Source organism: Aspergillus japonicus (genome assembly GCF_003184785.1).
Source record: "Aspergillus japonicus CBS 114.51 unplaced genomic scaffold BO86scaffold_77, whole genome shotgun sequence".
Classification (NCBI taxonomy): domain Eukaryota; kingdom Fungi; phylum Ascomycota; class Eurotiomycetes; order Eurotiales; family Aspergillaceae; genus Aspergillus; species Aspergillus japonicus.
Window position 1 is genome coordinate 83,627 of NW_020291714.1, and position 14,505 is coordinate 98,131.

Sequence of the window (14,505 nt, forward strand, 5' to 3'; positions counted from 1 at the left end):
GACCAAGATAGACATAGACAAAATAGACATAGACACATGCACATACACATACACATACATAGACCAATTTATGTAACAAACAGCTTTTACACGGTCATCTCACCATCGCCATATTTGCATTTCTATCTAAATTCAACCAATACGGAGAAGGTCCCGCCTGGAAACTCCTTTTCCCCTTCAAAATACACATGAGAATCAACTCACACCCTGAAATGCCCACCCGAAAACCGAGAAAAAAAAACACACAAACAAATGCAATTGGTCCTAATCATTTTCCATCAACGAACCACTTTCCTTTGAGGCTCCCTCACCACTTTTCTACGACAGATGGAATGCACCCTGGCCCTCCTTGATGGCAACAGACAGTCGCTCGCGAAGCGTGTCCAAGCTGCTGTAGTCGGGAAGCTTCAGATAGTTGACACAGGTCATGACACTAGGCAAGTAGTCGTCGGGGGTATATGGCGGCTCGCTGGGCCGACAGACCACCGTGAAGATCGGAGTGAGACTCTTGAAGCCTAGATAGTATACATTAGCAACTGATCTTCCGTTCAGGACATTGTAACTCCTTACCGCCAATCGGGAGCTTGGGACTGCCGGTCACAAACTGCAAGAAGTCTCGTCGTTGTTGTGCATTCAGCTCGCTCATCGTCTGAAGCAAGTTCCGCACGCTCCGGCTGTCCATGTTGAAGCCATGGTCGGCTTTGATGGAGTCCATCAGGGCTAGAACCGAGGTTAGCGGGGTGCTCTGATACATCCTTGGGGAAACACCTACTCTCAATAGTCCAATCCTCCTCGGCGCGGCCGAACAGCATGACCAGTTCGTTGGGAGTGAAGGTTCGCAGAGCCGAGTAAGGGAAGACCTGGGAAAAGCCCGCTCGGAAGGCTTCTACTTGACGCTGGACCCCACTGCCCAAGGTCATATCCACCACTCGGTCCACATACAGATCCACATTGTCGATCATCACTGGGATGTTCGAACCATCCTTGATCAACTCAATAGCTGGATATCCAGGTAGTGTGAAATCCAAGCTTAGGTCCTCGACCTTGACCCCATCAATTTCAACGGCTTGGAGAGCGTGAGCTTTCTGAGCTACAGACAGCCCTCTGTCCTCTTCGATGGCCTTCTTCGCATTGGCGTAGCGCTTCAGCAACATCAGCGAGTTCGCCAGATCCTGGTCAACAGCCTTCACGGTGCCAAGCGACGGCGCAACGAAGGATGAGCTGTCGGCAATGCGGAAGAAGGCTGGGTTGAACGAGATGTCGATGATTCGAGAGTCGAGCATTGACCGGGCAACAAACTTTCCGAGAATCCTGAACAAGTGCAGTTGCTTCTTACCGGCTTCCGATGCAGTCTGTGCCTCACTCATGGGCGCAGGGAACAGACCGCGCTTGCCAAACGCGTACTCTTCGCCATAGGCGCAATCGTTCTCCCTCCAGATCTTCAGCTTCTTCTTCGAGAACTCTTTCGAGACGGTGGAGTAGAACTCAAGAGTAGGGCCCAACCCGGTACCGACTTCCTCAAAGTATTCAACCTCCAGCACGCTCGGAGAGGACCCATAGAGCTCCATCACTTTGATGGCAGACTCCAAGATACGGCTTCTTGAGATCCTCACCTTCTGCCGCTGCAAGCGACCGAGGATAGGTCGGTCATCGCGCCGACTGTCATTGCGGCTGTCATCGCCGTTCTGGGAATTATGCCACCTCATCATCGCGCGCGAATAGCCGAACGCAGTTGACTGGAGGAACAAGTGTCGCGTCTCAAACGGAAACAAGAATGGGAAGAGGCGGGCAAGATCCTCGCTCCAGCTAGGGAGACAGCTACTCGCCACGATGAGAGGCTCTTCCAATTGTCGGTTGAGCTTGGCAGTCAGCTTAGTGTTGATGAATTGGGCCAATGGCTCCGGCTTCAGTGCGACCAGCTCTTTAGTCTCCGCAATGATATCGTCGAGAGTGGCATTCATCTCGTGCAAGACACGGAGAAGCTGGAGGATCATCGCAGTCGTGGGACCTTGACTGAGAGAAGCCGGCATCTCTTCACCCTCGGCCTTGGCAGAGACAGAGCCTCCCTGAGTGATAGATGAGGGTTCAGGAGGAGGCGGCCCTGGGACACGCCGGAATTTGACTGTGTGGACTGCCGACCAAACGTTCTTCACGCTTGGGTCGACATGCTGACGATTGTGATGCACTGCACGGTAGATGGTGGTATCACTAGACACAGGGTGATCGTCAATGCTAAACTCGATGTGCCAGTCTGAAGGGATCGAGGCCATGGCAGCCGCATAAGACGAGAACGGTCGACCTGCCGTTGCCAAGGAGCTACCGGATGAGGGGTTCGGGGCGGCGCTCGGTGCTGATGTCGTTGACTTGGAAGCAGGCGTCTGCGATGGTGTAGCTACACGGGTGCCATCCTCTTTGCGAGCAGTCACCTTGCCGGAAGATGCGACCTCCATGTTGACAGCAGTAGGGTCTTGGGCATTATCGTCCGAAAGGTCTTCATCGAGATCATCCACAATGGCGTTCAACTCCTCGTCGTCGCCTTCATCATCATGATCTTCGTCATCGCTCATTTGCCGTTCGTCTGCGCATTCGAGCGGCTCATTGTCATGTTCACTTTCGGCAGCGGCTTCGTGACGTCTTGATCGTCTCAGTCTAGACTGAGACTCGTCACCACCGGCAGGAGTTTCTCCAGGGTTAGCCGGGTTGTTCGTCGTGCTCGACGTTCGTGGCAGCTGGGGGCTACCGCTGCTGAAGCGCTCTGCATCAGCTATTTGCTCACGAAGTCGGGCTGCATTCGCATTTGCAAGTTGGGCAAGGATCGAGTCGTGATTACGCGCTGGCCTTGGCCTATCAGACAGACTGATTCTCGGATGCAAGAAATCGTCCAAGGCCTTGAAAGTCGCGATGGCATGAATCGATACCATAATGTTGCGATAGGTCCTGGGGATGTCGGAGTCCTCATCTGCCACAAGCTTCAATCGGAGTTGCTTCCCAAGCATGTAGGCGGCATTGCTACGCGTATTCTCCAGTGAATTGTGACTGACGGTGGTGACCTCAAAATGCTCAGTCCTGCTGAGCAAATCCTGCAATTTCTGAATGAGCACACTGAAGGGGGTAGTGGCAGTACTCTGGCTCTGGGCCTTTTCCGATATGGTCGACCCCATGAAGGCTTGCAAAAACGCGGCACGAGCTTCGCGCATAGACGTAGCTAGATACAGTTAGCACATATCAGCGGGTAAGGGCAAGCCTCTTACATTGGAAATCCCCAAAGACCTTGAGAAGAACTGTGATGATGCCAGAATTCAGCAGCTCCGAGCTAGTGATGCTCTCCAGTGCATCGCCGTCAAAGTAAGTTGCCAACTTTTTAAAGAGAGAAAGGCCGTCGTCGGTCTCATCGCCCGAGTAGGAGGCCTCGAGGTCGGAAGCAAGAGTTTGCAATTCTTTGAGAATCTCCAAGGCCTTATCTCGCATGTCCTTGCCTTGACTAGCTTCGTATTGACTGACAAAGCCCTGGGCGTTGCGAATTACGAGATCCTTCATTGCATTGGCGATTTTGTTAGCAACGAGTTGGCCTGAGGCTGACGACGAGCTTTCGGAGGTGTCATCGTTATCTTCGTCCTCCGGCTCATCATAGTCATCTTCTGCTTCATCGTCGTCGTGCCCATCCTCGTCGTCTGAGCCCAAAACAGAACTAACCTGGGCGGGGGCTTCCGCAGCGGGCTTCTCTTCCTTAGCGGTGTCCTTGGTGGTGGCATCGCCAGTCTGCTTTTCTAGCTTGTTGGTAGACAACGGCTGCTGAGCAAGCTTGATGATCTCGGAGATGACGCCTTCACGATGGAATTGATGCCGATAGACATGTTCCAGGCGCAAGAACAGGAGTTCTGCGCAACGAATAGCGTGAGACACCAGCGTGGGGTGATCGTTCTGGGAGAGGATCGCTGCTAGGAAAGATGCGTAAGGGACCGATTTCAGAGCATCTTCAATCAAACCGACGTCCAAATTGTGAAGCATCTTGAGTTGAGCGGTGAGAACCTTCTGGCGAACCTCCAAATTGACAGTACTGGAGTAAGCATCGGTCAAAGTCGGCAGCAGTATCATGGCAAACCGCTTGAGTTCCGTTTTACATTCCAGCAGCAATTCGCGCCGTCTCTCGGCCGTCTCTTGCGCCTTAGGATGCTTGGAAATGCCACTGGGCCCGATCAAACCTTCGAGCTGTGGGACATGCCGGCTCGGGACGCTAGGCAACAGCTCACAGATGACATCAAGAGTCTCAAAAACCTGTTCCTTGGGACGGTGGATCAATGCTTGCATGACCAATACGCTGTCCATCTTCATAGCCGTATCGTCCAGGTTGGCCGGAGGCGACACGCCCGTCAGGATCTGGTATAAAGTGTCGACCACGTCCATTTTGAGCAGCTCCACGGACAATTTAGGGCTGGCTCTGGAGATGATCGCGAGTACACGCAGGAACTGAGTATGAATATGCGACCCGATGAGGTTGGTGGTTCCGGGCAGAAGCAATCGAAGTACAGCTTTCAGCATGGCGGGTTCAATCAGCTCCTCCAACTTCTCCGGCTTGTGTTTATAGCTCTCAACGATCCGCGAAACACAAAGGCACGCCTGTTCAACCACCTTGGGATCGTTGCTGGAGAGCACGTTGAGCAGGGTCGGCATCACATCACGAACAACTGGAAATGAGTCGTGGGGTAGGTTGCGGCAGCAGTTGGCAGCAGTTGTCACGGCCGTACGCTGCGTGCTGGTAGGAAAGAAGTCGAGGTAAGTCAAACAGGCTGTCAGACCACCTTCCCGCACGATCGAGGCAGGGAAATCGACCGAAATCTTGGCTAAAGTCTATCATAGCTAGTTAGCACGCATGTGTGAAGAATGTGCAGAGCATAACTTACGCTGAGAGCTTGCTCGGCCAGGTCAATGAATTGAATGTCCAATAGTTTCTGGCACAAAACCGGAACAGCCCCGCCATATACAACATTGGCCACTGAGCCACGAAGGGCCTCCATCAGATTGGCCAAGCAGCGACACGCAAGGAGCATGATCTCTGGATTCTCCTCGCCAAAGTCGTTTGGTTGCATCAGGGCCACTAATTCCTTCACATAAGGGTCCGGAGAGAACTGGCCTGACAGGTTGTCCTCATTGGAGACTAGTAGTAGCTCCGAGAGCTCTTGAAGAGCTATCAGTTGAATGGAGGGGTCATCTTTCATCCTCAAGTTGTTCAGAATATCGCGCAAGCGCGAGGACATGCCCGACATCATGCCGCTTAGAGCCCGTAGGGTACTCTGAAGGCCTAGGTGGCCTCGAGCCCCGAACAAACTGTTGTGGAAGAGGTCCGCATCATCGTCATCATCGTCGTCGTCGTCGTCGTCGTCGTCATCGTCCAAGGTCGACGGAATGGTGCCTTCATGGTTATCACTTGGCGGCGACGATTCGTGCTCTTCAATGTGGTCCTGCTCCTCCAATTCCTCTTCGGCCTCTCTCATCAGCACATCGGGATCAATCTTGGAAGGACGCTTCTTTTGCCGGCGCGCTGGAGACTGGGTGGTCGAGGTACGATCTGTAGCAGAGTGTCAATTCTCATCCACCACTTTTCCTCCACTCGGGGTTTCTGCTCTCACCTTCCGACCTTCCGCTCTTGTTAGACTTCCGCCGAGATGTTGAAGGCGAAACTTGAGTCTTGGTTGGATCCTCCGTGGGCCGCGAGGATGAACTACAGAGTTCGCAGTCAGTACATTCACTGTGACGAGGAAACAGTTCTAGGTGCGACTCACCCGGATTGGGACATAGTAGCTGGACGGTTGCGAGTGCCGCGACGGGTGGCAGCAGTAGAAGCTGCTGGAGGTGCTGCCGGGGTGGGAGGAGAGGCTGCACGGCGCTGTCGTTTGCTCTTCCGAGGAGTAGATGAGTGGTTTATTGGGTCGGAGGCTTCCACGGGCTGGTCAGGACGAGGGGCCTTGCGCTTCCGAGTCGACGCCGAACCAGCGGCGGGATTCGAGGGAGAAGAGCCGGCGCTGGTAGACGGGTGAGGTTCTGCAGCTGATCTCGCAGCAGAACGAGTAACCCTGGAGGACATGAGAAGGTGTTCACTTCCAGCAAATGATGAAAAATTAAAGAGAGTTGGAAATTAGACAGGAGAGTGTGATCGGTATGACGGTGGAAGAGAAATGTTTAAGGGTTAAATCGACGTTGAGTCCAGGAAACCGACACGCAGTCAAAAGACTCGACCGCATGCACAGCTTGTCGGAGCCGCCTCCGCGGATACCGCTATACTCGGACGGACCGGGGTGTTGAAGCTTGTTGGGGAAGGGTTGGCCAAGTCGCGAGGACTCAGAAAAGAAGCCAGGGCTGAAATCCAGACGCCAGACACGACAGAAGGGAACTGATGGTGGGGAGGCTTTAAGGGAGATAGAAGTGATATGTACCTGGCGGCAGAGGCGGAGAGTTCAGTGGATGGAAGAGCGGAAGCGTCCTCTAAAGGGTCCTGGCGGTGAGAATTGGGCCTTTGTTTGGCCATATGTCGATTGCTAACCAGAGCTAGTTAAGGAGGGCTCGCTCGTCAGTTGACGCCGTTCAACCCGCCATTCGTTCACTGTCGGAACTGTTGACCGTGAGTGAGCTTGGGGGGGTTGGGTTGGGTGAATAGACTGGGCTTCCGTCGACGATCCGGGGTGAGTTTCGGTGAGAGCCGATCAGGCGGGCGGCTGAGGACCCGGAGGTCAAAGTGCAATGTAATGTTAAGGTTTAAGTCTGGATACAAGCAGAAACAATTATAGGGATTTCAAAAGTGGATGTGATTCACACCAAGGAAGAAAGTGTGTAGGAGAACAAGAGAAGTTGATGGATGAAGTTGGGGGGATGAGGGGGAAGATTGACTGATTGACGTGGTGGGTGCCGGGCGGTGATGGCGGTCCGGAGAGCGACAGACTACCCGAGTGCAACTACTACCAACATCATACTGTCTGTCATACTCCGAAGCCTTTGCACTGCTTCACTGCACTAATTACCACGATTTACGATAGAGAATAACTAGATCGATGCTACCGCTCCAAAAACCTGGGTGGTTTGCATGATGAATGAGCTTTGTTGCTGGCTCTCTTCCTTACCTATCCATTGTTCGTATACTCGGCACCTGAAGCTCCAGCCGAGTCTGATTACTAACAAGGCTAATTCTCACGAGATCAGTGCGACTCAGGAGTGATCGTGGATCTGATCGTGGGTTTCAATAGAAGTCCTGTAAAAAGTAACGTCATGAAAAATGCGCCCGGGCTCCTGCTTATCCGCGGGTGACCTGTGTAGTTCTTCCGTGCTTTAGTGAATGGATATCGAGCTTGTAGTCACTATAAACCGAGGTATGGGAGCAATCGGGTCTGCGCCTGACATAACTGAAGGCCTGTCTCAGAACATGGACCGACAACCCGGTACTCACCACTTCACTTCACCACTGTCTCAAATAGGACCACGTAGTCCCAGCACGCAATGGTGGCATCGGCAATTCTCATCGAGATGCAGAAGTGCAGAAGAGCGCAAGGGGCGAGGGCCATGCGGATGACTGCATCAACGCGCGGGGTCCTTATCACACCCGCATTGGCCGAGGATATATGTGGATTCATTCTTCTTCTCTCTACCGAAACTCAGTCTTGCATGGAAGGGAATGGCGGCAACCGCCACAGTTCTCAATGTGGCTTGTTGCTGATATCGCTATCCCTTACAGACTGGCTGAGTGGGGATGTTGGGACAGCAAGGCCTTGCTCGGTTTGAGCGACAAGACCAAAGGGCGAGACATGACCATGGCCATCATACCGCCGGCAGTGGTATTGAGTTGGATTCAGAAATGAGGTCGAGACTCGATCATGACTGAATCTTGAAGATCGAAGCATGCGTTGGTAGTTTTATGGTTTTGTGGTTGTGTTGACATACAGTAGTGTCCCTCCCGGAGAAACGGAGTGGGGGAGTTTCCCCTCAGCGGTGGTTCAGTTCATTCTCCATAAGACTAAGAAGATCTAGTCCAGTCGGGGAAAGAATGTCCTCATTCGGAGAAGGAGTTGCTCGCTTCCTAAGTGGGTGCCTAGAAATTGAGCCTAAAGTCCGAGGCACGGGCGGAGATTTGAAGGCAGCCCATGCGACCAGGCAGGCAACAAGAAGCCATACATTGTCTCCCTTGTATACTCAATAATAAGATCAATTGGAAACGAGCCTCAATAGGATGTGAAAGTAAACACCAGAGTATAATACACTGGAAATATTAATATTATTGATTATTCTAATGAAGTGAATCAGCCTTAGGCGGCAAAATCTCCCCGATTAGGAGAGAGAATCACCTCATCACCACTAGGTTGGAGTAGTTTTACAGTGTTCGACACACCGAGCGTCCATCTTGGTCGCTTTTTTTTTTTTTTTTTTCTTTCTCAGGTCTTTCTCTTGCCGTGTGCTTTGGTTTCTCTTTTTTCCCCGCCCGCCGCCCTCCCCACGCTGACTAAACCGCCCTTCTTTGCGCCGCCCGCATTCATCCTCCATCCATTCCAATCCTCTTCACTTCACCGGCCATCTTTCTCTTTCTCTCTCCATCTTACCCTCTCTCTGCTCACTACCTGACTCACTCACTCCCTTACCAACTTACCCAGCCAACCAACATAAATTCCCTACAATAAAACCGCATCCCAGAACACAGAACACCCATACCACCATTCGATCACACCCCCACCATCAACCCGCTCTCATCCGGAGAGCATAGCCCGCCCGCTCGCCAGCCAGCCAGCCCTACCAACTTCCCCGAAACCACCGAAACCACAATGACCGATTCCATCAACAACAACACGCCCGGAGTAGGGGACGATGTCCTGCGCACCCCCTCCCCGCTGCCCTCGGCCCCAATGCAAGACTACACGTTCCCCGAACACCGGCTGAAGCGCCGAATGGACGACCCGGAGAAGACGCCATTGCTGCTGGTCGCCTGTGGCTCCTTCTCGCCAATCACCTACCTGCACCTGCGCATGTTCGAGATGGCGGCCGACTACGTCAAGTTCAGCACCGACTTCGAGATCGTGGGCGGGTATCTGTCGCCCGTGTCGGATGCCTATCGCAAGGCCGGATTGGCGAACGCCGAGCATCGGTAGGTGTCCATACCCTGCGCCTCCATCCTGACTCAAGAAAGAAAACATTAACAGGAGAGCGATTAGTGTGGCGATGTGCCAACTAGCCGTCGACCAGACCTCCGACTGGCTCATGGTTGACACCTGGGAACCCATGCAGAAGGAATACCAGCCCACCGCCGTGGTCCTGGACCACTTCGACCACGAGATCAACACCGTCCGCGAGGGGATCGAGGCCGGAAATGGCACGCGCAAGCCCATCCAGATCGCTCTGCTGGCCGGCGCAGATCTGGTGCACACCATGTCCACCCCTGGGGTGTGGAGCGAGAAGGATCTCGATCACATCCTCGGAAAATACGGTGTACGCTCTCACTCCCTCACCCCCACTCCAAATACCGAATCTTAAAAAGAACGACCCAAGCTAACGCAGCAAAACAGACCTTCATCGTCGAACGCAGCGGAACCGATATCGACGAAGCGCTCGCCGCCCTCCAGACCTGGAAGAAGAACATCCATGTCATCCAGCAACTCATCCAAAATGACGTCAGCAGCACCAAGATTCGCCTCTTCCTGCGCCGTGACATGAGCGTCCGCTACCTGATCCCCGTCCCCGTCATCCATTATATCGAACAGCACAATCTTTACAAAGATGATGGGACCGCCGACAAGGGGAAGGGCCGGCAGGAGCCGGGTTCGTCGGGTTGATAGAAACCTTGTTCTTCCCGCCCCCCCCCCCCCCCTCTCCTCCCCGAAAGGGATTCAGTTAACTTTAGTGTTCTCCCACCTTTCCCTCGCCCCATCCTGTTATCCGCTGCAAGGGTAAACAAGAACACTATAAGAGGGTGGGGTCGCGGGAATTGATATTGGGGAGCGCTTCGCAATATGGGACTTCAGACAAGGGGTTTTTTCCTTTCCTTTCCTTTCCAGCAGAACGGGTTTTCTCCTCGCACCCTCCATCCCCCACCATTCTCGCAACACGACCCAGGATACTTCGGTAGTGTAACTCATTGCGTCCGCTCATACTGCCACCTGCTATATTCCTCGCATGTCCCCCTTGACTTCTTCTGGACCAACCTTCAAGAATCCGGCCACGTTCTGCCGCTCACCTCGGCAAAGAGGGAGGGAAACGCCATGACAACCCACTTTACCGTCCGCCGGGTTATTGCTCCGCATGTATAGCATTCCGTCATCTACTCCTCCCCGCTGGAAAGAGACCCTCACTCGATCGCAAAGAAGTCCCCCAAGTCAACTGTCCCTTCTCCCTGGTTGATTCTCTCATGACACGTTTCGGAATTGGTCTCTTTCTCATGTTCTGCAAAGGCGTCTTATGCACTGTTACGATTAATGCGTTGTGTTTCTTGTCCCGCCTCCTTTTTTGTTCTCAAAGATACCATACATATCATAGATTTCCACTTAATACCTTCAATCTTCCCCCCTCCCTCCTCTTTTCTTGGTATTCTTCATTCAAAAAATTCCGATGCTGTATTCCTCACCTCTTCCTGTGTTGGGATGCTGAACAAGAAAGAAGGTATCAACACTATCGATTTCTTGGCGAGCATCGAAGTGGTCATACATTATATTTAATAGATGTTATATGAAGTATATGCAAGAAGGAGATTTTCGAATGAGAAAAGTATCGGTGTGGGAGATTTAGAATATCCAAACCCCCCCCCCCCCCCCTTGGGTATAATAATGATGATGTGAGATGAGAATAAGCAAGCGAAGAAGCCACGCTAAAGACGGGGTCTAGTATGTATATCACCAAAACAGGTCCCAACTGAACCGAACCAGGCTTCCTTTATGCGAAAGATGCAGGAATTATCCCGCCTGTTTTGAGGTGCCTGTAGACGTCTTGTATGCATATGAGGAACATATTGACAAAAAGCTGAATCCAAGAAAGACCAACAATCGTGGATAGAGGTCGGGAAATGGGAAAGCCACGGGGAAAGAAAACAACTTGCGAGAAGTGAAGAGAATCGAGGTTGAAGAAGATAAGCCAATGGGGAAAAGAAGCGAGATCCAAGAATATACCAAATCCATGAATGCTCAAAAAACATCAGTCGTATACATCGTCGCCATATTTTGGCCCTGGCATGAGGACCTTGCGGGCCCAAAGGCAAGGGGAAGAAGAGCTAGTCATCACAATCATTCCACAGATCCTCGGCCTCGATCACGCCCAAGCACTCGTTATCGTGCATGACTGCAAGCACAACCACAGTCGTAGAGGTGGCGGCATTGGCCTCAGACACCAGCCGGCGGGCGTCGTCTATGGTGCTAGAGCTGGGAATCCGAAGCCAGTCTTTGCGGGACACGCTAAAGGGAAGGCCCAGGTCGACGAACGAGGACACATGCATATCCACATAGTTGCTTTGGGAAAGGAAACGAAGGTGTCGCGGAGGAATGATCTCTGACGGGGACAAGAAGACCCATGACTTCGCATGAGGATGTTGGATCGCGGTAAGCAGGATATCCAAGAGACGGATCTTGCCCGATGCAGAGACCTTCGGGATCTGGTCGAGGGCAGTCGACACATCCGCAACGCGTGGTTGTTGGCTTCCTTTGCGGTCCACCTTGGGGAACGAGACGATGGAGTCCTGCGTTGGGATATAATCGGACGGAGTAGATGTGCTTGAGGCGGAGGACATGCTCATCGGGGTCAGAACCATCGAGGCAGCGCCAATTGCACCGCCCGGGTGGTAACCCTTGAAGACCTCGGCCGGACCCCGCCCCGGAGCGGTATGCAGTCGTCGAGCCGTGGCGATAGCCAGAGCATCTCCCAGCGACAAGGCCACCGTGGTGGACGATGTGGGGGCACTCACCCCAATGGAAGACTCCTCATCCTCGTGAATTGGGGCGGGTAGGAGTATCCCCATGTCCGAAGGTTGGAAGGACAAAAGAGGGCAGGTCGAAGGGTGCATGTGCGAGGTGATGGCAATCACTGGCACCGTGGACGGAATATGAGGGAGCAGAAGTAAAAGTTCGGGTGTACGCCCGGAAAAGGAAATCAACAAAAGGGTATCATGCTGAGACACGACCCAAAGTTAGCAATCGAGGTATCATGTGGGAGGTATTCACCATGTCTTACCGGTCGAATCATGCCAAGGTCGCCGTGTAGGGCTTCCGTCGGATGCAAAAAAGCACTGTAAATTCCGAGACTGTTCATCGTGGCCTCCAGCTTCTGGGCGATTTTACCACTCTTGCCCACGCCGCAGCAGACCAGCTTCCCACCATGTTTGATGGTGCGCGCGATGCGAGTGACTGCGCGCGCAAGGTGTTCCTGGGCGAGAGCATCGGTTTGATAAATGTGCTCCAAGTGCGCCAAGGCTGCCCGCTCGGTGGAGATCACCTGAATGGCATCAGATACAGCACTGGAGGTCACCTTAGAGGCAGCAAGAGCAATATCCGAGGTGTCCGGAGGAGTCATAGACAGGAAGTCATCGTTGGTGGCGGAAGGCATTGAGTGGGAGAGGGGCATGGCGGCGGCGGCGGCGGCGGCGGCGGCGGGAGAGAGCGGGATGGGGGGGAACTGCTGCTTGATGAGATGCCCCATCATTGCCGTACCATTTCTCTTGAATCGAAGATACTAAGTAAATAAGTTTAGGTTCAGGAGTGAGGGAAGACCGCGTCCTCTCCCAGGAAGAAGCCTGGGAAAAGAGAACCCGGACAGAAACCAGGAAAGAAGAAAAGAGGGGAATTCGGAATCGAAGGTGGGGGGGGGGGAAGGAAGAGAAAGAGACGCGAAGGGAGGGGAGGAGGGGAGGAAGAAGGGGGAGGGAGAGAAAAATGCGGAGGGACGAAAGAGGAACGGAACGGGAAGGACGAAGCCTACAGTCTGGAATAATCTACCTTTATGGATTCTGGATGTTGGATCTATTAAGGAAATACAGTACTCGTACATTTGTATGCGTAGATAACAACCCGGCTAGGATCTATCGGAGAGTCGGAGATTACTGCCTGCTAACTGCCTGCTAACTAACTACCTTGGGCTTTTCTTGACAAACGATCATCTTTTTCTCACCCCCCGCCTCGATCAACCAGTCAATGGCTCCGATGAGGGCATTTCCTCCATCGGCTGGCGCCCCGATTCACCCGCTATCACACCATTACCGCGGAAGCTGATGTCTTCTTCTTCTTCTGGTAGTGCACGGATCCCATCCTCTAATTTCTAAGTCACTGCCCACCCTCCCTCAACATTATTAATAATGTCAATAATGATACATTGGCGATACTCGGTTTCGGGGAGTAGTCAGTTAGTCCTACTTGGTTTAGTTACAGTTACAGTTACATTTTTCCCCATCTCCACCACACCCCCTTCCCCTACCACCACCACCACCACAATTTCTCACCCCTAATTCAAAGGCTTAACCCCCTTGTGAATCGCCGCAATGCCCCCCGTAAGATTCTCGAACCCGCGACCCGGGATCAAGAACCCAGCCTTCTGGATCATGCCCCGGAACTCCTCCTGGCTGGGGAACTGCTCAATGCTCTCGACGAGGTACTGGTAGCTCTCGCGGTCGCCGGCGACCAGCTGGCCGATGAGGGGGATGGCGCTGAAGCTCCACTGCTTGTAGACGGCGTTGAAGAGCGCGTTGTCGACCTTGCTGAACTCCATGCAGGCGAAGACGCCACCGGGCTTGAGCACGCGGAAGGCCTCGTGGAGCGCCGCCTGCTTATCCGTGAAGTTGCGGATGCCGAACACCACCGTGTACAGGTCGACCGAGTTGCTGGGGATCGAGGGCAGGCTCTGCGCGTTGCCCTCCAGGAAGGACAGGCGGTTCGTGTTGTAGTAGGGGGTCTGGATGCTGCGCTTCTGGCCCTCCGCCAGCATGTCCGCGTTGATGTCCGCGATCGTCACCCGCGTCGCCGCGTCGTGGTTGATGTTGGTCGCGTGGTCCAGCATCCGGAACGCGATGTCGCCCGTGCCGCCCGCGATGTCCAGGATGTTCCAGCCGCGCCCGCTCGGGTCGTGCTCGCGCGAGGGCAGCGCCGACCCCGGGTTCAGCGACCGCACGAAGTGGTCCTTCCACAGCCGGTGGATGCCCAGCGACATCATGTCGTTCATCACATCGTAGGACGAGGCCACCGAGCTGAACACGGTTTTCACTAGCGAGCACGGGGATCATTAGTACGCGAGGCCGTTATGTAGCTGAGAGAAAAGGTCTTACCCATAGATTCCTTCTGCGATTCGGGCACATTTTGGAATCCAAAATGCGTGAATCGCTCCTCGTCGACGGTCGGCTTGGGCGGTTGGGCCTGGGCTTGTCGTGTGCAGGAGAAACACCGGTAGGGAGTCTCGGGCACGGCCAATCGCCGTCGTGTCTGAGTCTGTAAGCTCCGCCAAAGAGATCGGGACGACATGATGGTGATGAAAGTGGTGTAATTATGAGCCGGGCTGGAGAAAGGGAAG

General features: G+C 53.5%; 5 protein-coding genes across 5 annotated transcripts; 1 reads left to right on the forward strand and 4 right to left on the reverse strand.

The window, feature by feature from the left end:
* Nucleotides 1–91: 91 nt before the first annotated feature.
* On the reverse strand, nt 92–6,830 carry BO86DRAFT_413278 (HECT-type E3 ubiquitin transferase UFD4). Its single transcript, XM_025674724.1, has 8 exons — nt 6,432–6,830; nt 5,781–6,071; nt 5,628–5,719; nt 4,902–5,566; nt 3,252–4,848; nt 773–3,205; nt 571–720; nt 92–515 (listed from the first exon to the last, which is right to left on the reverse strand). The coding sequence occupies exons 1-8, from the start codon at nt 6,521–6,523 to the stop codon at nt 319–321; spliced, it is 5,517 nt and encodes a 1,838-aa protein (XP_025523177.1). The 5' UTR covers nt 6,524–6,830; the 3' UTR covers nt 92–318.
* A 569-nt stretch (nt 6,831–7,399) lies between these two features.
* On the reverse strand, nt 7,400–7,922 carry BO86DRAFT_392835 (uncharacterized protein; the record flags this gene model as incomplete). The annotated part of the gene is made up of 1 exon (XM_025672894.1): nt 7,400–7,922. A coding segment is annotated over exon 1 (175 nt), but the record flags the coding sequence as incomplete, so codon positions are not given.
* A 739-nt stretch (nt 7,923–8,661) lies between these two features.
* BO86DRAFT_225626 (nicotinamide/nicotinic acid mononucleotide adenylyltransferase) lies at nt 8,662–9,853 on the forward strand. The gene is made up of 3 exons (XM_025666957.1): nt 8,662–9,118; nt 9,186–9,459; nt 9,537–9,853. The coding sequence occupies exons 1-3, from the start codon at nt 8,799–8,801 to the stop codon at nt 9,801–9,803; spliced, it is 861 nt and encodes a 286-aa protein (XP_025523179.1). The 5' UTR covers nt 8,662–8,798; the 3' UTR covers nt 9,804–9,853.
* Nucleotides 9,854–11,230: 1,377 nt separating this feature from the next.
* BO86DRAFT_323633 (sugar isomerase) lies at nt 11,231–12,573 on the reverse strand (the record flags this gene model as incomplete). The annotated part of the gene is made up of 2 exons (XM_025668431.1): nt 11,231–12,121; nt 12,184–12,573. The coding sequence occupies 2 exons, from the start codon at nt 12,571–12,573 to the stop codon at nt 11,231–11,233; spliced, it is 1,281 nt and encodes a 426-aa protein (XP_025523180.1).
* Nucleotides 12,574–13,342: 769 nt separating this feature from the next.
* On the reverse strand, nt 13,343–14,504 carry BO86DRAFT_371190 (class I SAM-dependent methyltransferase). The gene is made up of 2 exons (XM_025670310.1): nt 14,264–14,504; nt 13,343–14,201 (listed from the first exon to the last, which is right to left on the reverse strand). Exons 1-2 carry the CDS (start codon nt 14,454–14,456, stop codon nt 13,447–13,449), a joined length of 948 nt encoding a protein of 315 aa, XP_025523181.1. The 5' UTR covers nt 14,457–14,504; the 3' UTR covers nt 13,343–13,446.
* Between the last annotated feature and the right edge of the window lies 1 nt (nt 14,505).

Excerpts from the sequence above, each read along its gene's own strand:
- BO86DRAFT_413278 (XM_025674724.1), bottom strand. The coding sequence starts at position 6,523 with ATGGCCAAACAAAGGCCCAATTCTCACCGCCAGGACCCTTTAGAGGAC. Across the intron at positions 5,720-5,780 it reads GCTACTATGTCCCAATCCGG|TTCATCCTCGCGGCCCACGG; the intron begins GTGAGTCGCACC and ends CGAACTCTGTAG. Across the intron at positions 3,206-3,251 it reads GGTCTTTGGGGATTTCCAAT|CTACGTCTATGCGCGAAGCT; the intron begins GTAAGAGGCTTG and ends AACTGTATCTAG.
- BO86DRAFT_225626 (XM_025666957.1), top strand. The coding sequence starts at position 8,799 with ATGACCGATTCCATCAACAACAACACGCCCGGAGTAGGGGACGATGTC. Across the intron at positions 9,119-9,185 it reads TTGGCGAACGCCGAGCATCG|TGTGGCGATGTGCCAACTAG; the intron begins GTAGGTGTCCAT and ends GAGAGCGATTAG. Across the intron at positions 9,460-9,536 it reads ACATCCTCGGAAAATACGGT|ACCTTCATCGTCGAACGCAG; the intron begins GTACGCTCTCAC and ends GCAGCAAAACAG.
- BO86DRAFT_371190 (XM_025670310.1), bottom strand. The coding sequence starts at position 14,456 with ATGTCGTCCCGATCTCTTTGGCGGAGCTTACAGACTCAGACACGACGG. Across the intron at positions 14,202-14,263 it reads ATCGCAGAAGGAATCTATGG|TGAAAACCGTGTTCAGCTCG; the intron begins GTAAGACCTTTT and ends CGTGCTCGCTAG.